We start from the raw sequence: 21513 nt of genomic DNA, 5'->3' as shown, positions 1-21513 counted from the left end.
CTGGGAGGACAATGGGCTGCAAAGAGAAGACACTGCTCCCCCGTGGGACCTGTCCCTGGTGCAGAGAGACCCCCCCCCACACACTGTTCCCCCCCATGGCACCCCACCCCGGACCCAGAGAGACCTAACCAGCCGGTTCCAGCCAGAGGGGGCCAGAGGACAGAGGAGAGGAGAGGAGGTCCAGGCAACCCTGTTTACCTGGAAAGAAGACAATGGACAGAGGTGGGGCTTGGGGGAGGTGATATCAGATGCCCAGCTTGGAAGCAGGGGGGCTCAGGACTGGAGAGAGAGAGCAGGCAGGACCCACCTGGATGCAGTGGAGACTTGGATGTACTGTGCTGAGGGAGGCCAGGTCTGAGGGCCCTGAGAGTTTCCTATGCTGTGTTCAGATGCTCAATAAACCCTCCTGTTTTACGCTGGCTGAGTGTCGCTCCAGTCTAGAGGATGGGGTTGCATTATTCCCTTTGAGGAGTGGAGGCCCTGGGGGTCCAGAGCGAGTGGCCTCCTTGAGGGGGCCCACAGCGAGAAACAGGTGTGCTAAGGCTCTGAGAAGTGCGGCTCCAGGAGGTGGGACGGCGCAAGGACAGGGCTCCGGGCGAAGGGGCAATGCCTGGCATGAGGGAGGCGGGGCCACAGTTTGGGTGCTCATGGTGCCCCCATTTTGAGGTAGTTTCCGCTGCTCTCAGAGAAGGGCTGTCTCACTGAAGGGGGTTCCCCCCATGGACCGCACGGGGGGGGTGGGCTTGATCTGTGAGCCCGTGACAAGAAGGCAGTAGGGAGAGGAGGGGGAGCTGTGGGGAGGGACAGTTGTGGGGAGGGAGAGCTGAAGAGTTGTGGGGAGGGGATAAGGAGGGGAGAGGAGCTGGGGGGCAGTAGTGAGGGGAAGGGGAGCCATGGGAGGTAGTGGGGAGGGGATGAGGAGAGGAGAGGAGGGGGAGCCGTGGGGGGCAGTGGGGAGGGACAGGGAGCTGGGAGATGCCAGGGGGCATCGGTGGGAGGCAGCGATCCATACTGGTGGGGCTGATGCTGGAGCAGCTGAGCTGCCAGTTTCCTGCCTGTAATCCCAGCTAATTGGCTTTGCCCCCCCAGCCCTGGTGCTCCTGGAGGTGGAGGTGGGGAAATAAGAGGATTTCTCTGACTCCTTCTTAAGGCCCTGCCCTCCCGTCCCCTCGCTCTGTGCCTGTCCTGGAGCCGCCTGTCCCAGAGCCGGCTGCCGCGCCCCGGTGCCCGGCCCCATGCCCCACAAGCGGCCTGACGAGGTCGAGTCGGAGACATGCAAAGGGGGTCAGGACCCGAATAAGGGGGAGCAGGCGCCCCTTAAGGAGGAGGAAGAGCCCAAAGCCAGCAAGAGCCCTGGCTCCGAGTCACGCCGCAGCTCCCACTCCAGCCACGGGCGCAAGCACGGCAAGAAGCATCACGCCAACGGCCATGCCGATGCCAACAAGGCCTACTCGCCCTTCCTCAACACTGTCTTCGGCAGGGTGCGCTGGCCTGGGGTGGGGAGCGGGGGCAGAGCAGGATGGGGGCACCAGGGAGGCAGGGCATGAGGACACTGGGTGTGGGGCAGGGCATAGGGGTTCTGGGAGTGGGAGGCAGGGCATGGGGCTCCAGGGTGGGGCATGGAAGTGCTGGGTGTGGGGTGGGGATGGGGCACTGGGGGGGGGGCAGGGATGGGTACATGGGAATGGTAGCAGTGATGGGGCACAGCATGGGGGTTTGCAGAGGGCAGGGCATGGGGGGCAGAGTGGGATGAGGACATGGGGGTGGGATGGGGCAGGGCATGGAGGCACAGGGGATGGGAGCAGAGATACAGGTGCGGCGGTGGGGTATGGGTGTGTGGGGGCAGGAGGAGCGGATGGATTGCCGGGAGGACTGGGCACTAGGGGAGGAGGATGGATCAAGGGTACGAAGAGGGGGAAGGATAGGCAAAAAGGTGCTAGGGGAGTGCGGGAATGGAGAGGACAAGGCAGTGGTGAGAGAAGGGGTGGGCGTGAGGTGGGGGGGTGCTGTGTGGGGGTGGGCTGGGAGAGGAGGGGCAGCTGCAGCAGGGAGGCAGTGGGGGCATGGCTGGTTGGATGGTGTTGGTTGGGGGGGTACTTTGGGGTGGGTTGGGGCATGACTAGCTGGATTGTGTGGGTGGGGTGGGCAGGCCATGGCTGGGCGGGCACGATCATGGTGGGGGCATGCTAGGGTGGGATAGGGGCAGCTGGGCAGGGTGTCTGTGCAGCGGGTACAGCTCTCTGATGCCCAGAACGGTGCTGGGGGGCAGGCACCCTGCCCCCAGGCTCCTCCAGAGAGAGGAGGTGCTGGGCAGGCTCGAAGGGGCCCAAGGGGCGGGGGAGAATGGGGCACTGCAGTCCCCAGTGGTTCAGCGGTCCCCATTCCCAGATGTGAAATGGGGAAGCCTCATCGGTGCCCATCATTTCCTGGGGCCAAGAGCCTGGAGGGATGGAGCCCAGTCCTCCGGGTCCTTCTCTGCCCCCCCAGGCGGCTCAGTGGGCTGCAGCATGGCATGGCGCCCCTGGGGCTTAACAATGGCCCTGCTGCCTGCACCCTGTCACCCCGATTAGCTGGTATAAATAGCCCCTTCTCAGCTCCCTGCTGGGAGCCTGCCAATCCCATTATCCCTGGGCGTGGGGCGGCCAGTGCCGGGGCCAGTCAGAGATGGGGGAGCAGGTCAGCCCCTCCAGGGGAGTGGGAGTAGAGGCCCTCAGGGGATGGAGGGAGGAGCAGGGCCCTTCTGGGGGGAGTGGGGTAGGGGTTGAACGGGAACTGTTGGAGGACTGGAGTGTGGGTGGGGGACACTGGGAGCTGGCTGTTGAGCCAGGCTGGGGCTGGAGATCACAGCTTTGCTCACAATCTCCTTAATCCCAGTTTCAGCAGGTTAATTTTGGCTGGGATTTCTCACCCACTTCTGTGACTTCTAAATGAAGTTGACACCCTAACAGCACCTCTTGTGCCCTCCCTCCCCCGCTGTACCCTTCACATCACTCCTCCACATAATGAGGTGTGCGCTCAGAGAAATGAGACCCCTCCCCACATTTCTCCAATAAAATATCACTGCCCAGCCCAAAATCCTCTAGGGGGTGCAGGCTCCGATCCGGCCCTGGGGCGGGGGGACTGCCTGGCTCAGGGGGCAGCAAATGGAACACAGGGCCTTTCCCCTCTAGGGGGCACCGGCTCTGATCTGGCCCTGGGGCGGGGGCACAGGCAGGTTCAGGCGCTGGACAGTGGGGGGCCAGTTGGCTGAGGCAGGCTGGCATGGGGCGCTCCCTGTGCTGTGGGGCTGGAGCATGCGGCTCTGCCCACGCTGACCCGGCTGTTCAAGCCTGGCATCCTAGTGGGGAAGCTGATGGGGATTGAGTTACAAAGGGCAGTGGGTGGGGGCATTTGCACTGAGCTTCCAGCATCTCTGGGAGTCACAGAAACACCCTGGGCATGGAGCCCCTCTCCTCCACCCCTGCTTGCTTTGGGGGGCTTCTCTACCCTCTGCCCTCCTCCCCCACTTGCCTTGTTTAATCCCTGCTTGCCCTGGGATGGGGGCAGTTTTACCTATTTAGTGCTTTCCTGCTGTCGCCCGCCCTGGCTCCTAACCCCGCTTGCCCTGCTGTCATGGCTCCTAGAGGTGGGTTTTGTGGGGAGGGTTTCCCTGGCTCCATACTGGGGCGGCCTATCTAAGGGGGGCCACCCCATGTTCCTGGGGTCTAACTGACTGCTCTTGTTTCTGCCCCCAGGAGCGGGATCTGTCCCCAATAGAACTGGATGGTGAGTTGGCAGGAGCCCTGGTGGCTGCGGGGCTCTCGAGCACGAGTGGGGGGTTGCCTCTGGCAGGGGGGCACTGGGGCCTGGTCATGTCTGTTTGCCCTCTCAGAGGTGGGGCAATGGATTGTGTCCGTCTCTCAACCATGCCCAGCCCCCTGTGGGTTGAGGACCAGGGACACAAGGAAGGGCACAGTGCCTGCCGCCCGGGGGGGTGGGTGGGTCTGGATTTATTTTTAGATTCTCCAAGTTGTGACCCTGTCCTGGGTTAGAACGTATCTCTGCAAACTCAGGCTCACTCAGCCTGCAGCAGAAGATTCTGGGTAGCATAGCCCACCTGGCATTGTCCACTTTATGATTAGAACGACCACTAGGGGGCGCGCCGGCTGGAAGCACTGCTAGTGGTGGAACCCCTCACCGTGCATCCCTGGGGGTCCTGGTGGCAGGGTCATGGGCGCTGGGTGGCATCAGTGCAGTGGCCAAAGAAGGGGTCACCCCTCACACACTTATGGCCAATTTGGGTTGGTTCTGACCCAGCCCTCACCCTACTGCGGCTGGGTTCCCTGGAGCCCCCCTGGGGATGCCCGGGGTAGGCACCCCAGTGCTGAGGGCGGCTCTGACTCTTCCCCTCGGCAGAGCTGCTGGATGCCTTCAAGGAGTTTGACACGGACCAGGATGGCTTCGTGAGCTACAAGGATCTGGGCGCCTGCATGCGCACCATGGGCTACATGCCCACCGAGATGGAGCTCATTGAGATCTCCCAGCACATCAAGATGAGGAGTGAGTGGGGGGAATGGCTGTACCCCCAGGGGTCCCTCCCCGCATAGCATCCCACCCATCCATGAGACCCCTCCTCACTGCTCCCCCCGTGGGACCTGCCCCTGCTCCAGAGAGACCCCACTCCCCTCACACTGCTCCCCCCGTGGGACCTGCCTCTGCCCCTGCTCCAGAGAGACCCCACTCCCCTCACACTGCTCCTCCCCATGGCACCCCACCCTGGCCCCAGAGAGACCCCCGCCCCTCACCCTGCTCCCCCCCCCCCATGGCCCCCCACCCTGGCCCCAGAGAGACACCCCTCCCCTCACACGACTTCCCTCCGTGGGACCCCTCCCCATTGCAGGGGCTGGGCACTGATCTCCGTGTCTCTTCCACAGTGGGTGGGCGCGTGGACTTTGAGGACTTTGTGGAGATGATGGGTCCGAAGCTGCGTGAGGAGACGGCCCACATGGTGGGGGTGCGTGAGCTCAAGATTGCCTTCCGTGAGGTATGGGGGCATAGGAAGAAGGGGGAACATGGGCTCAGGGGGGAGGAGGAGCAGGGCGGGGATGTGGCTGGCACCCATCCAGCCTGGCCATCCCACATTCACTCCATTCTCTTCCCCCCCACCCCCCACCCAGTTGGACAGGAACGGGGATGGGGAGATCAGCAGCACAGAGCTGAAGGACGCCCTCCTGGCCCTGCTGGGGGAGCAGGTCCCGCTGCCGGAAGTGGAGGAGATCCTGCGCGATGTTGACCTCAATGGGGATGGCCATGTGGACTTTGATGGTGAGAGACGCTTTGCAGCCCCCACCCATTGACCCAGGGACTCCTCTCCCCCCACTAACTGCACTGGCCTTTGGGAACCTGCCTCCCATCCACTGGTGCCAGAGATCCCCCACCTCCTTCCACACTGAGCCATGGGGATATCTCCTCCGCCCCTCCAGCAAGGATGCATCCTTACAGAGACCTCCCGCTTCTCTCCCTACCAGTGTCTTCCTGTGACAACCCCCTTCCCCAGTCCTGTCTGTGCTCTCCCCCTTGTGTTTAGTTGTGTGCTGGGCCTTTAACCCAGAGCTATAGGGTCTAGGTTTCTGGGCTAAAGAGCCACCCCCCACCCCTTTCAGAACAGGGTGAGGCTCAGCCCCACTTTCTGCAGCCCTAGGGGGGCTGTTTTTTCACAGGGTTGGGGTGGGTGGTGCCTGGGGCAGAGCTGCCTGCTGTGGGATTGGATGGAGCAGGGGAGGGAGCCAGAGCTAGGACTGGGGAGGGGCACATGAAAGGAGGGGCAGTGATGGCTGGGGAGTGAAGGGGACAATCTCCCCCCAGCATCCTGCCTCCCGGGGGCATGATTCCTGCCCTTTGGCTGCTCCAAGCCCTTGCCCTGCTCTCCACAGACCCCCTCAGCCCCATGCCCCCTGATGCAGAAGCTCCACTTGCACAGTTTGGGATGGGCTGCAGCCTCCTGAAGCCTGGTAGGGGGAGCCATGGCTAGGGGTACAGTCCAGGGGGTGGAGGAGTGGGCTGCAGTGGGGGACAGCACAGGACAGTGCAGTCAGGCTGTGTTGTGCCGGATGTGCAGAGGGAGGCGCTGGTATTCGCTCACTCCAGATCCCACGTTGTGTCTCTCTCAGAGTTTGTGATGATGTTGTCCTCCCGCTAACAAGGCCTCGGGGAGGGAGGCCCTCACCCCCCATCGCCGTCGCCGTTCCAGCCCCCAGGGGGACCCAAGCAGCTCCAAGTGAATCCCTGCTTCTTGACAGCTGGTGACCCCCCTTCTTCGCCAGCAGGAAGTTCCCTCGCAACTCCCTTATGGGCCTTTCTAAGAAGACCCCTCCCTCTGGGTCTGCCTGCCCCTCTGCTGGCCCCTCTCTCTCACCGTGCGTTGCCAGGGGGCAGGGCCTGAATGCCCAGTTGGCAACCCCATTGGGGGCTGCTAAGGCTCTGACTAGGCCAGGCCCTTCTCCCCAGCTGGGATCCCAGATAGTCTCCCCTCACTCCCAATCGTACTGTCCCCCCAAGCCCGTCTTTGCTGCTGTCCTGTGCTGGTCTCCACCTCCAGCCCAGCCCATGAGCTGCTCTAGGTACCCACCTTCCTGCTCCTGCCCCAAGTCAGGGAAATCCCCCCTCCCCACCAGTGGCTAGTTTGGAGTGGGGGAGACCACCCAACCCTTCACTACTCCAGCTCCTCCCCATCCCCTTGTTCACTGAATGGCTCTGCTAAAATGCCCGGCGATGACAGAGCATTAACAGTGGTGCTGTTTCCATTTGCCCTCTGTCACGGATCCACAGGGTCGGCATTACACCCTGGCTTTTCCACAGTCCCTTGGAGCAGTGTTTCCCGACCGGTGTGCCGCGGAACACTGCTGTGCCAGCAGTCCCCAACAGGTGGGCTCTGGAATTTTTTGAAAAACTATATGTGAGAACAAAGAACCTTCCCTTGTATTCTAACGAGCGTTGCAGCTGGATGGCAGTATGTACGTTTGCTACCGGGACGAGGCCCCTTTCTAATACCATGCACACGTCACATTCCATTCCCCAAAGTGAGGCTAAGGGAGAAAAAGTAAACACAGACGGACGTGCCCTGATGAATGCAATGTGCTGCAATGAGCCTTTGATGACGATGCACATAAAATAAGACATACAATTCAAGCCTACGTTTTATATTTACATTTGACTTAAGGTAATAGCTGGAACGAGCCAGATCTGGAACGGCATTATAAGTAATTATATCGCATTTAAAAACAGCGAAGAAAGTGACACGCACTTGGGAAGACTATTTTAGGAATGAGCAGAAATGATTAACTATTAATTGCTTGTCATCTCAAAACATTATTCTCAAGGGCGTGTCTCTGTCTCCACTGAGCATGCTTATGTCCAGAGTTCTTATATTTAGCTTTAATGTTAGTTTCCACTGTCTGAAAATGTTAATTCTGGCACAAACAACAGATCGCGATCTAACGCTAGCTGCCATGTTTGTTTTGATTTTAACCCTACTAGCCTCGTTCTGGATTGGTTCCTGAATATTCATGAGTCAAAATTAAGAGTGGCCTATGATAGACGCAACGTTACACCATGGTCATGTGAACTTGACATTACGGGAGTCACATGATGGTATCAAGGTGTGCCACGGCAGAGAAAAACGTTGGGAACCACTGCTTTGGGGGACTCTGCTCAGTGGACCAAGCCCCCAAGGGGGTCCCACTCTTCCTCTAGGGCCGGCCACATAACCTCACTTGCCTCTGGACTCCAGTCTTCCTGCCTCACATGGTGAGCTCTGGCCAGCGAGGCCAACTGAGCCAGATGTCCTCTTAGGAATGTGTAACTCTCCAGGGCCTGATGCACCCCAGCCGGTGTTTGCAGTGACACAGGGCAGCTTTTCCAACCAAAGCAGGGTTGGTTAGGCCCCTGGCACATGGCTTTCCAAGTCCTGAGGGTAGCCCAGAGAAAGGAAAGTAAAGCACAATCCCTCTGGCCAAGCCCAAGCAAACCACCTGCTTCGCTGTAGCGGATTCCATCTCAGGCACTGTCTCTCTCTGGTGTCCTTAGTCGGGCCAATTCTTCCAGAAGCCTACTCTTGGTCCCCTCCCAATCCTTTGGCTCCAGGCAAGGTCATACAAGTCCTGCCTGCTGCCCAGTGCCCAGTCCTTAGGGCTTCCCCTTGTCCCTCAGGACCCTCTCTTGAGCTGGGTCAGTTTCAACCAGTTCCCCGATGACCCTATTCATTAGGGCCCAGACACCCCCTCTCCTGCCCTGCACTGCCCCCCAAGAGCAGATTTAACTCTCCACTCCCAAACTGGCTAGCAACACAGAGTACAGAGGGAAACCGAGGCATACAAGATTCATAAAAAATATTACAGAAGATTCCCACTTCGTCACAGCTTTTCTCCCTCGGGGGCCGAACAGAGCAGGGCTGCTTTATCCTCTGACCTGGGAGGTTCGAGACCACCATGGTTATTCGGAGACACCCCAGCATAGTGCCCATTTCCATGGTAGCAGTTCTACTTGGCACTTGTGAGATGCGTACAGCACAGTTTCTAACCAAGTGTACAGTTTTTACAGCACAGGGCAGAGAAGTTTCACGTCCTCCCTTCGGTCTCGTCTGTTTGATGACATGAGCAGGATGCACATAGGAAGTTTTCATGTGGCCCCCAGCCCTTTGGCCACTCCGGAACCTTTGGGTTTGAAACTGAGTCCTGCCACTACCTCCTCTCTGTCTCTCTCTACCATCCTCTCTGAAAGATGAGGGGAGGGAATCCACATTCCTCCATGGGTCAGCCATCCTGGCTGCAGCCCAGGGTGTCCTGACACCTAGGTTGTCTAGGAAGTGACCCCATGAGCATCTGGTGGGGTATCAGTGTAGGTTTGTCTCCCTGCAAGGTTGGTCTTAACCCAGCCATATCTCTGGGGCGCCGGTGTCCTAGGGGTGCTTAGGTATGGATTCTGGGGGTGCCCCACACTGGAGGCCCCCTCTGGAGCTGCGTCTCAAGGCCAGGGCTATGCATATGCCGGGAACACATTTCTGCTGGTGGGGTCAACCTGTTGCCCTCACCCTCAGGACAGAGTCCTGTCTTAGGGCCCCCTGCCCCGATGGGCTGTGATTCAGGCTCTTTTGGGTAGGAGAACCCATCAGTTCCATGGCCATGCCCTGATAAGTTGTTTCCATGTCCAGTAGCCGCCGTTCAGCTGCTTTACCCTTCCCTGGGGTTTCTCCCACCCTGAACAGGGCAAACGTGTCTGGCAATTGTCCTGCCCTGCCCATGTCCTCCCTCCCATGCTCAGCTAGGGCCTCAGCCGCCACTGGACCCAGCTCGGCCTCTACTTCCCCAGGCTGGCTCCCTTGGTCACAGCAGCAGGCCTCAGGGAAGTTGTGCTTGAGCCTGTGTGACTCACATCTGCTGTGCGGAGATGGCTGGGTCCATTCCTCTAACCCACATAGGTACATCTGTCTGCTTACAGACAGCCAGGTCTCCTGACTTTAACAACCTTTCCTCCTTCTCCCTGTTTGCACTATCACTAACACCTCCGGTCTGCTTGGTTCAAACCCTGGGCTGGTCCAGCAAGAGGGGCTGAATTTTGTCTTAAAGTGACACATTCATTCCCAAGAATCAAAGCTGATATCCTGGAGACCAGCCACCCCGATCCTTCCTGTGTCTGCCCAGGAATCTCAGCCATAGGTAGGGTCAATGGCTTCCCATTTGGAACCTTACCTCACGTTGTCCTGCCTTTCAGGATTTGATGGGGTTTCACCAGCAAGGGTTCTCTCTGCCCCACAGTCCCTCCAGCCCATGAATGTCTTCCCATTAACCTTCGGCTCCCACTCAGCCTTAGGCTTTCTGTCCGCTAACCATGTTTTAAGCTTGTGGGGATGTATCTTATAGAATTGTTCCCAAAATCCTCCAGTGTAGTGACACCTGATGGCTTCCATATGTGTCAGAACCTTGATCTTTTGCAAACACTCCAAACCTTTTCCTGTAAACCTCAGATGTCATTTCAGACTTAAGCAGTAGAATCTTTTCAAACTGTTCATGGTCCCCAATATCAACTCTGTCCGTTTGGCTGAACACCTGTATTGCTTTGGGACCGAGTGAGACAGACTGTACCCCGTGTCCACACCCGATTGTACAAGGTATGCCTTGGGAGGTATCAGTGAAAAAAATCATAATTTGCTGATCAGTAATATCATGGCAAAATATACATAGACGCGTTCTGTAGGAAGTTCTAAACATAAGGGGAGTAGACATGACTAGAAGTAGGTTTTCCAGAAATGTCTGGGGAGTGGCCAAACCAGTTCCTCAGAAAGGAAGGGCAAACGGATGCCTCAGCCTGGTGTCAACAAGCAGGGCCATTACCTGCTAAGTGGCCATTCTTTGGCAGGAAAAGGGGAAGGGGGAAAAAAAAAAAACCCAAACCAAAAAACCTACATCTTAGCAAAGAATCAGCCTGGGGTTCCACTCCACACAAGTTGCCTGTCGCCTGTTCCCAGCTGGAAATGCATCTCAAAGTGGGGACAGGTCTATAAAAAGGGGCAGATATCCCAAGGGACTCCTCCTCCTTCCTTTCACTCTGTCCATCGATTTGCTGCACCAGAAGGAACAAAGGAAGCAGCCATTACACAGAAGAAGGGGGCCTGGCCTCGGATGTTTGGCTGGTAAAACTGTTGAGAGCATGTGGTGAGAGAAATTTTGCTGTGAATTTAACATAGTTTGTTCAGTGAGACTTTAGTTGTGTTTTATCTTTACTTTTCTTGTAACCTTTTCTGACTTTTATGCCTCATTATGTATTCACTTCAAAGCTCGCTCTCTGTAGATAATAAACTTGTTTTATCTAATCCAGTGTGTTTAAACGGAAGTGTTTGAGAACCTCCATTTGGGACAGCAGGCGGGGTGCATAGCATTTCTATTAATAAAATGATGGACTTTATATGAATGTGTATTGGCCAGGAAAGGGCAGCACAGGGCACTCCAGGTTAGAGAGCAGCTACTCACAAGTCTGGATTGTACCCGGGTACCGAGTTAGGGGGTAAGACATTGGAGCTGGTCAGCAGGGTCATCGTGGTTCAAATCACAAGTCTTCTCAAAGGCAGTGATGTCAGCATCTATATCATTCCCTTAAACTGGGGCAACTGTTTGGTATCTAGGTTTCCTGAGGATTGGCATCCCCGAGGTCTTTCCCCACATCCATTTCTCCATCTCCAGTTCCTGCTTCTGTGTTCTTTCTCATGTTTTTGCTGCTTCTCCTGGTCAGCTCCCTCCCTTGCACGGTCCTCCAGTCTCTGCTGCTCTATATGAAGCTCCCAGCTCCAATTCTCACCACTTTAAGTCTATTGATGGGGAACCCAGTCATGAAAGTGCCCTGCTGGAAGGGGAATCAGGTCTTGAGGCTACCCTGCTGCTGCCATGGCTGCAGCCTTTCTTGATCTTGGGGGTGTGTTAGTGTCACCCTGCAATATAGTCAAGGCTGGTGAAAGCCAGAGCATCATCCATGTGTAGCTGGCTGGCTGCAGCCCACATACAGATCCCCTTGGAACTTCAGCTGGGTCTGGAATCTGTTCTTGGTCCAATCATCCTTCTCCAGCCATACAATCAGTTGCTCCTTGTTGAGCTTCCCAATGCTTAATCCTCTCGCCCCACACAGGTTTATGATGTCCTTCTTAGGGAGATGGTTATATGCCATTTTCTTGCCTTTTCCTTTGACTAACCTTGTTTTTTACTTCAGCAAGTCACGTATTGCAAAACACTACTGATGCATTCAATATCCCACTGCTGACACCAACTACCATGGACCCACAGGATTGGTGCTCCACTGCATCTTTTAATAAGTTTTTTGGAGGAACCCCTTCAGTGTGTTAGACCCTCAAGGAGTCTCACTCTTCCTCCAGGGTAGGCCCTGTAGCCTCACTGACTCCGTGATTGTGTGTCTGGGCTTCAGCCCTCCTGCTTCATGCCATGAGTACTGACCAGCAAGTCCAACTAAGCTAGACTCCTGGTAGAGACTTGTCCACTCTTCAGGGACTGATTCACCTGAAGCAATGGGGCTGGAAGGGATCTGGCCAGAGGGCTGAGGCATGGGAAGGGGCCACTCAGGTCTAACAGTGACTGTGACCAGGGGGTGCTGGAGCTGAAAAGGCTGCTCCAGCCACACTCGCTGGCTGGTGAGCAACCCCTCTACAGGGGTACCTGGAATCCCTGGTGGGGTGGAGATTGGGGGAACGTGATATTGGATAAAAGGGGAATGGAGGGGTGCACACAGCAGTCAGTGGCACTGCTATGGGTACTCGCATGGCCCCACAGTATGCCAACATTTTTATGGCTGACTTAGAACAACGCTTCCTCAGCTCTCGTCCCCTAATGCCCCTCCTCTACTTGCGCTATATTGATGACATCTTCATCATATGGACCCACGGAAAGGAGGCCCTTGAAGAATTCCACCTGGACTTCAACAATTTCCACCCCACCATCAACCTCAGCCTGGACCAGTCCACACAAGAGATCCACTTCCTGGGCACTACAGTACAAATAATTGATGGTCACATAAACACCACCCTATACCGGAAACCTACTGACCGCTATACGTACCTACATGCCTCCAGCTTCCATCCAAGACACATCACACGATCCATTGTCTACAGCCAAGCCCTAAGATACAACCGAATTTGCTCCAACCCCTCAGACAGAGACAAACACCTACAAGATCTTTATCAAGCATTCGTAAAACTACAATACCCACCTGGGGAAGTGAGGAAACAGATTGACAGAGCAAGACGGGTACCCAGAAATCACCTACTGCAGGACAGGCCCAACAAGGACAATAACAGAACACCACTGGCCATCACATACAGCCCCCAGCTAAAACCTCTCCAGCGCATTATCCACGATCTACAACCTATCCTGGAAAATGATCCCTCACTCTCACAGACCTTGGGAGGCAGGCCAGTCCTCGCTTACAGACAACCCCCCAACCTGAAGCAAATACTCACCAGCAACTACACACCACACCACAGAAACACCAACCCAGGAACCTATCCCTGTAGCAAACCTCGTTGCCTACTCTGTCCCCATATCTACTCTGGCAACAGCATCAGAGGACCAAACCACATCAGCCACATCATCAGGGGCTCATTCACCTGCACATCCTCTAATGTCATATATGCCATCATGTGCCAGCAATGCCCCTCTGCCATGTACATTGGCCAAACGGGACAGTCCCTCTGCAAAAGAATAAATGGACACAAATCGGACATCAGGAATGGTAACATACATAAGCCAGTAAGTGAACACTTCAATCTCCCTGGTCATTCTATTACAGATTTAAAAGTCACTATTATTGAACAAAAAAACTTCAGAAACAGACTTCAAAGAGAAACAGCAGAACTAAAATTCATTTGCAAATTCAACACCATTAATCTGGGCTTGAATAGGGACTGGGAGTGGCTGGCTCACTACAGAAGCAGCTTTTCCTCTCCTGGAATTGACACCTCCTCATCTATTATTGGGAGTGGACTACATCCACCCTGATTGAATTGGCCCTGTCAACACTGGTTCTCCACTTGTGAAGTAACTCCCTGCTCTCCATGTGTCAGTATATAATGCCTGCATCTGTAACTTTCACTCTATGCATCTGAAGAAGTGAGGTTTTTACTCACGAAAGCTTATGCCCAAATAAATCTGTTAGTCTTTAAGGTGCCACCAGACTCCTTGTTGTTTTTGTAGATACAGACTAACACGGCTACCCCCTGATACTTGAGCCCCTGGCATGTGTGTGTGTGTGTGTGTGTGTGTGGGGAGATGGGTGGCCCTGATACAGGGGAAGGGGCCAGTGGGGGGCAGAGGGAGTCCCTAGCGGGGGATAATGGAGATACACAGGGACTGGGTGGATGCAGAGAGTCCCTGCAATAGAGGGGGATGGCAGGTTGGCACCAGGGAGCTGTGGGGGGATGGAGGGATGCAAGGAGCCCATAGGGTGCAGTGCACTCAGCTGACACAAGCTACCACCTGTGCACCCTTTAATGTATTGACCCTTGCAGCTCCCCATGAGGCAGGGCAGTGCTGTGATCCCCATTGTACAGATGAGGCAACTGAGGCTCAGTGATTTGCCCAAGGTTATCCAGGGAGCACATGGGAAAGCTGGAACTTGAATCCAGGCCCCCCGCAAAGCCAGTGCCATAACCACCGGGCCAGCCTTCCATCTCAACTTCCCTCCATTGCTCCAGCACTTCCCCCTGGGATCTAACTCTTTTTGTGGATCATGGGGATCTCAGTGCTGGAGACAGAGCAGGCTCCAGGTCTGGGGCAAGTCCCCTAGCTTCCAGCTTCCTAGAGAGAATCAGCTTTTGGGTCCTGCAAAGCTGCTTCTCATGGGTTAGGTCCCATGGGCCAGTCCTGTGGTTGCCATGCTGCCTTCCAGCTGGCTGTTGCACTACAGGGTATCACCTGGCTGAGGCCCCCTAGGCCTTTCCAGGTGTCCCTGCTCTTCAGCGGGGATAGACCTGAGAGCCTTCTGTCCAGGCTGCTGAGCTAAAGGAGAATCCCCACCAGCAGTAGAGGGGCTATGGCATATAAATGAGCAGTTCTGATCCCAGCCAGCAGAGAGCAAGGTGAGTGCGTATTACAGTTGCCCATCCAGAGAAGTTATGAGTCTGTTCCAGGTCTCTAGCGCCAGCTGTAGTGGCTCTGTGGTTTTAGCTCTGGCGGACCCCACTTCAATTCCCAGCATGTCGGCTGTCACACCCACTGGGTTCCAGCAGCAGGGAGATCTCTGCGCTTGTAATCTAATTTCTTTCTCTGCCCCTGGCAAAACAGCTGGAGGGGGGGGTCTGAGAGCCCCACCCAGCTGGGCTGTTACAGCCAGGGGTGGGGCTGGGGGAGAAGGGCACCTGAGAGTGTATTCTCCCATTGCAACCCCTACCCTCATCTGGATTTGCTCCCTTGGTGTGTGCGTCAGCATCTCCCCAGTGGGATTGGGGTGGGGGATGGAGTGGATGGCATCAGTTCCCCCAGACTCACTGTATTTCTGCTCTAGGACCTCAAAGCTCATGTTAGCCCCACTTGCTTCCCTAAGGGACGCATCCCCTTTGCTACTTCTAGCACTGCCCTTTCCCCACTGGGCTGCCATTGCAGTGGCCTTGCGTAGTTCATAGATGGTATCTTCCTCCCCCAGTGTTTTCCACAGGAATTGAAATTAGGGTGTGTGTGTGTGTCAGGGCCAATGAGGGGTAAGACCATGAGGATGAAGGTGTGCTGTATGGCACCATAGTAAAAACTGAAAAATGTTTCATGATCATTTTATTAGATTTAACTCGTTCTAAAATCATCACACAAATTAAAGTTGGCTATTCATGCCTTCTATGAAGCACAACATCTACATCCTTCTTGGTTTCATGCTATAATTTTGCACAACTCTGTTAATCAACTTCTTGAATGCAATGCGTTCATCTCTGGTGGCTTCTCGAGTGTCGAGTATTTCCATTTCTTCAATTGATATGCTCATTAGTTCATTCACATGATCAGGCAGAAGGCAACTTCTTTCAGAACACAAAATTCTATTCAATGATGAAAAAGAATGCTCAACTATAGCTGTTGTTACAGGGAGTAGCAAGAGATGAATTCCTACTTCTTTCATCCCAGGAAGCATAGCATAAAGATTGGGTCAAGCCACTAGTGATGATGATAAAAAGAAGTTGAAGTCAAATCTTCATTCATTCGTCATATGATATTCCACTCTGTGTTCAAATTCTCTATTCTGTCCTGAGCACATGGCAGCCCCATTGCTGGTAGTGCCTCACTCAGCTGTCGGTGTTTTATAGGACAGGGATCTGTAAGAGTTATGTAAAGGTTGAGTAGAATCTAGAAGTCAACTTCTGGACTGAAGTCTTTGCTTCTTCCAGTACCTTTTCTATGATTAATGATTAATCATTAATCTCTGATTAATCCAAATTTAGCTTCTATTGCTGGACAAAGATCTACTACTGTTGTAGCAGATGCCTGGATGGCATTGTTTAATGACCCAAGTGGTTTTAACAGTAGACTTACAAGAGAGAAAGAGAATGGCAATAGTCTTCATAGAATCTCAGGGTTGGAAGGGACCTCAGGAGATCATCTAGTCCAGGGGTAGGCAACCTTTCAGAAGTGGTGTGCCGAGTCTTCATTTATTCTCTTTAATTTAAGGTTTCACGTGCCGGTAATACATGTTAATGTTTTTTAGAAGGTCTCTCTCTATAAGTCTATATTATATAACTACACTATTGTTGTATGTAAAGTAAACAAGGTTTTCAAAATGTTTAAGAAGCTTCCTTTAAAATTAAATTAAAATGCTGATCTTACGCCGCCAGCCTGCTCAGCCCACTTGCAGCCTGGGGTTCTGTTCACCTAGGCCTGCAGTGGGCTGAGCAGGGCGACTCGAGGTCAGGGCAGAAGGCTGGGTATTGGGGGCGACTCGAGGTCAGGGCAGAGGGCTGGGGGTTGTGGGGGAGTGCAGGATAGAAGGCTGAGTGTGTGTGGGGAGGTCAGGGCAGAAGGCTGGGGTGCTCGGCTCATGGGGGTGCTCCCAGCCTCCTGCCCTGAGCAGCTCATGGCAGGGGGCTGGGAGGGATATGCCCTGTTCCACCCCTTAACCCCAGGCCTCTCTACCTCTCTCTGCCTGCTCTATGGAGCTGTGTGCAGCCTGCCGCTCTTCCCCCTCCCCCCCCCCCCCCACAAGGGCCATCCTGGCAGGGAGAGGGAGGAGGAGGAGGGACAGAGGGGCCGGAATGCACCAAGCTGTGGGAAAAAGCAGGGGAGGAGGGAAACTTGGCTGTGACAGGACCAAGCTTCTGCCTACTGCCCCCACAGGGGAGAGCGGTGGGCGGGGGAGGCTGAGCAGTGGGCAGGGGAGGCTGAGCAGTGGTGGGACCCCCACACCACTCTCCCCTGCTGGAGCGGGAGGCAGAAGCTTGGTCCTGCCGCAGCCAAGCTTCCCTCCTCCCCTGCTTGTTCCCCCAGCGTGGCACTTTCCGGCCCCTCCGCCCCTCCTCCTCTCACCGGCAGACAGCATGCCATTCAGAATCGGCTCACGTGCCATATTTGACATGCGTGCCATAGGTTGCCGACTCCTGATCTAGTCCAACCCCCTGTTCAAAGCAGGGCCAATCCCCAGACAGATTTTTGCCCCAGATGGCCCCCTCAAAGATTGAACTCACAACCTTGGGTTTAGCAGGCCAATGCTCAAAGCACTGAGCTATCCCTCCCTTCTCTGAATGTAGTAGCAAAAACAATCCACCAGCCTCACTACTTAGCTCCGTCCCATCTTAGTAGATACTTTCCAAAGCCAGTAATAACGGCTGGAGTAATTTTAAGACAACAGCCAAGGATCGCTCATGAGAAAGCCAGAGGGTTTTCCCAGGTTGGACTAATTTGAACGTCAGTCCCAGTATATCTTCTATATTTTCCAAGATAGTCAGTCTTTTTGGACTCTTGCTGAAAAAAATAATGAAGACATTAAATTTATAGCTTTTTTAATGTCTTTTGAAGAGTCTGCAGCTCGTACTAGCGCTAGTTGGAGTAGATGGCCTTTGCAGTTGTATAGGAGAGATCAGGGTTACACTTTTCTCTGAGCAAAACTTGTACTCCACCATGTCTTCCAGAGAAGTTTGCAGCTCCATCAAATGCACAAGCAGCCATCTGTTTGGGGCCTAATTGACAAGCATTTAACTTGTCTAAGATGTGGGTTGTCAGAGATGCAGGCGATGTGTCTTTTATAACTTGAACATCTAGAAATGCATGTACTGGCCTACCACTGATATCATGATAATGTACACAGTGACTTAATACTTGACACCCATTTGCATTGGTGCATTCATCAGCCATGTATGCACATTTTTTGAATGTAGTGAGAAAGTTCTTCACTTTTTCAACTGTTGAGTCTTTCACTGTTGCACCACATGATTCTAGCCAGTCAGTTGAGTTTCTTGCAGAAAGATAGTGAGCATTTGCTGGCCTTGTTCAGAACCAGTGTTCAACTTCAGGATGAACAAGCGACAATGCACTTAACATTGGCCCCCAGTTTGTAGTGTGTGGTATCTCTTGCTTAAATAGAAAGTATGATGCCACAGCCATGTTTGTTCACATGAACTATGTTGTGTCTCCAGCATTCTTAACAGCCTCATTAACACTCACTGGTGTTGTCCTTGGTCAATGGAAACTCAGAGTTCAGAGGTGCTTTCACATGAGTTCACCTGCCATGTTGGGGGCAAGAAGGGACCGTGCTCGTTCCTTCAGCTGCTCACTGTTCGCTCTGGCCACTGTTGTTCATTTAGGGTTACCACATTGCAGTCCTGGAAAAAGAGGACACTTCAAGGGCCCCCGTCCCCGCCCCAACCCCGCCCCTTCCCCAAAGTCCCTGCCCCAACACCTCCCCCTCCCCTGAACGCTCCACCCTCTGCTCCTCCCCCTCCCCTGCTTCCCACGAATCAAATGTTCGGAGAATGGAGTGGTCTCGAGTAGTCAAAGACCCTTCTTCCCCAACCCCTCCAGTCTATGTCTATCCTATTGCTGTCTAACCCGCCCCAGCTCCTCATCTGATTTCAACTGCTCCCCACTGGATTCCTTGTCCCAGTTTCCTGGTCCTGTCTCACTCTCCTCTCTCCCCGCCCCCATCCCTCAGATGGGATGTTCGTTCCAGATTGGCAAAATTATAAGGCTTCCCAACATTTCAACACTTCCCATTCTAAATTTTTGGTTGCTTAACTATAGGCTAGTTCTACCTACAACAAAGCATATTCAGAACTTCTGATTAAAGGGATAAGTGTAGCAACCTCCATCATAGCTAGTCAACAAAGATTGAACCCGAGCCATCCAGACTTGAACTCAAGTAGTAGAAGCTCATGCTTTTAAGATATAACTCCCTTAGCTGGTAACTATACAGTTATCCTCTAAAAATCCACCAGAGAAGGGCACAAAACACATGTTGAACAGTGAATTACAAAAGTGCCAAATATTATTATTATTAGACCTGCAATACTTTTCACAATGAACATCAGCAGGGGATAAACTGGGAGTTTAAGAATATTTGGAAAACAATTTTAGAATAACATTCAGTACTGTGGTTTAAAAGAAAAAAAACCTGTTAAAACTCATAACTTAGCAGCATTCAGTGTTTGGAAAAAAACAACTTCTAGGAGGGATAAAAGTTAAGAATGTTGAAACAGGAAAATGTTATGCTTAGTTAGCACGCCGCCTTGCGCAAGTGGTATGTAATACTTGCAAGATATCACTGTAATGTTTTACAATATATAGCAGCACAATGCTGATTCCATTGATATTGTTGAGCAATTCATGCTGATTTTATTTCAGCCCACATCTTAATAGTTTTGAATACAAGATCACAATTTTCAGCTCAGTTGGTCTGAACATGCAGAGCTTTAAAATTGCTATGCTCTAAACTGTATATTAACTATAATTTTATAAACCTGCATGTCAGAGAATTGTGTGCCACTACTACTAGACAGTGGCACAAGGCAATTCAGTGTGAATCACAGAAATGTAGAACTGGAAGGGACATCAACAGGTCATCTAGTCAAAACCCTGCACTGAGGTAGGACTGAGTAATAACAGCTAGACCATCCTTGACAGGTGTTTGTCTAACCTCTTAAACTCCAATGACTGCTATTCCATAACCTCTCTAGGTAATTTGTCCAGTGCTTAACTACCTTTACAGTTAGGAAGTTTTTCCTAATGTCTAACCTAAATCTCCCTTGCTATAATTTAAGCCCATTGCTTCTTTTTCATGCATGTCTTGAGTGGGACAGGGGTAGGTCCAGGCAGTGGGATTGGGGGGACGGAGGTCGAGGGAGTCGGTGGGTGTGTGGGGATGGACCAGGGGAAGCAGGGTGGAGGAACTGAGGGGGACAGGACTGGGATAGGGGGAGTAAGGTAGGGGCTGAGGGGAGCATGAATGGGACAGGGTAGAGAGAGCTGTGTGGGGTGGGGCAGGGGAGACAATGGGGCTGGGCTGGGGAGGGTCGGGGGGTTGGGGAGAGGGACAGTGTCTGGAGGGGATGAGACAGAGGGGAGCAGGACTGGAATGGGGGAAGTTGAGGGGGTGGGACAGCAGGGGGAGTGATTGGGGTGGGATGACAGGGGACGCTGAAGAAGAGATTTGGGGTAGGGCAAGGCTGAGGGCAGTGGGTTGGGGGGAGCAGGGGGACTGTGGAGGAGGCTGTTGGAACAGGGGCAGGGACTGAGGGCAGTGGGTTCGGGGTGGGAGGTACAGGAGGAACTGCGGGGGAGGCTGAGGGAACAGGGTCAGGGTGGGGACTGAGGGCAGTGGGTCAGGTGAGATGATCGGGGGAGGGGAGGCAGAGGGAACAAGTTCAGGGGGGCTTAGGGCAGTGGATTGAGGGTGGGGGGCACAGGAGGGACACTGTGGGGGAGGCTGAGGGAACAGGGTCAGGGTGGGGGCTGAGGGGAGCCCCCCCAGAGGGACCTGCCAGGGGGCCAGGTGAGCCCAGCAGTGCTTACCTGGAGCCGCTCCCAGGAAGCATCCAGCAGGCAGGTCCTTCCCAGTCCCTCTGACTCCTTCCTACAGTTGGGTTGGGTCGAGGGGAGGGGGGCAGGGGCGGGGGGGGGGTCTCTCTGCTACAGGCCCCGCCCCACTACAGCACGCAGGGGAGCGAGACCTCCTCGCTGCCTCTCTGTGTGCCGGGGCAGGGGCTGGGCTGCGCTCTGCAGGCTCCTGCCGGCTGGGCGGCAGGCCCCGTGGGCTGACACCGCCGCACCAGGAGCTCTCAGCTGTACGCTGCCCCAGGGAAGAAAGGTGAGTGGCGCCAGCTTGCCGTGGTTCCCCCAGCACGGCTGCCCTGTCAGCGCTTTTGGGTCTTTAAATTGCCGTCTGGGGGGAAATCCCGGACATTTTTAGCTTTTTACAAATTCCACCCGGACGGCTATTTAAAGACCCAAAAGTCAGACATGTCCGGGGAAACCCGGTGATATGGTAACCCTAGCACCATCACCTTTTGCTGGGAGTTGGTCTCTTGAGGTTCCACCCAGCTCAGTGATTTCAGCTGAGCTCTCAGTGGGGGAACCTCGCTGCTAGTGCAGACTGGGCCAGCTCTTCCACAGAAACACTGTCCCACAGCAGGTCTAAGCACTTAGACCTGATTATCAGTGATTTCAGCTGTAGTGATCACTTAACAAAACAAAAGACTATCTATGGAGCCTAATCAACTCTGTCTTTAAACAGTGGAGAAGAGGCAGGTCAAGTAGTACTTGTGACTCAGGCAGACCATCAAACAAAACCCCTGTCCCTACCCTCTCTCTTGATGCCCTCAATCAACACAGGTTTCAGAGAAACAGCCGTATTAGTCTGTATCCGCACAAAGAAGAACAGGAGTACTTGTGGCACCTTAAAGACTAACAAATTTATTAGAGCATAAGCTTTCGTGGACTACAGCCCACTTCTTCGGATGCATATAGAATGGAACATATATTGAGGAGATATATATACACACATACAGAGAGCATA

General features: G+C 54.0%; 3 protein-coding genes across 4 annotated transcripts in view; 1 reads left to right on the top strand and 2 right to left on the bottom strand.

The window, feature by feature from the left end:
• LOC117876018 (probable G-protein coupled receptor 152) overlaps positions 1-21513 on the bottom strand; it is a 109008-nt gene that overhangs the window by 28962 nt on the left and 58533 nt on the right. The window lies entirely within an intron of this gene.
• The window catches only part of LOC117876017 (probable G-protein coupled receptor 152), an 86375-nt gene that overhangs the window by 31756 nt on the left and 33106 nt on the right, over positions 1-21513 (bottom strand). The gene's annotated exons all lie outside the window — the stretch shown is intronic.
• On the top strand, positions 1236-6178 carry LOC117876019 (calcium-binding protein 2-like). The gene is made up of 6 exons (XM_034767711.1): positions 1236-1481; positions 3735-3765; positions 4396-4539; positions 4914-5023; positions 5157-5304; positions 6150-6178. The coding sequence occupies exons 1-6, from the start codon at positions 1236-1238 to the stop codon at positions 6176-6178; spliced, it is 708 nt and encodes a 235-aa protein (XP_034623602.1).

Source organism: Trachemys scripta, chromosome 4, assembly GCF_013100865.1.
Source record: "Trachemys scripta elegans isolate TJP31775 chromosome 4, CAS_Tse_1.0, whole genome shotgun sequence".
In the NCBI taxonomy this organism is placed as follows: Eukaryota; Metazoa; Chordata; order Testudines; family Emydidae; genus Trachemys; species Trachemys scripta.
This window is presented reverse-complemented; position numbering and strand designations above follow the sequence as displayed.

Bases quoted from the DNA above. Each gene is read 5' to 3' on its own strand.
- LOC117876019 (XM_034767711.1), top strand. From the start codon at position 1,236: ATGCCCCACAAGCGGCCTGACGAGGTCGAGTCGGAGACATGCAAAGGG. The intron at 1,482-3,734 runs GTGCGCTGGCCT...TTCTGCCCCCAG, and splicing joins TCAACACTGTCTTCGGCAGG to GAGCGGGATCTGTCCCCAAT. The intron at 3,766-4,395 runs GTGAGTTGGCAG...TCCCCTCGGCAG, and splicing joins GTCCCCAATAGAACTGGATG to AGCTGCTGGATGCCTTCAAG.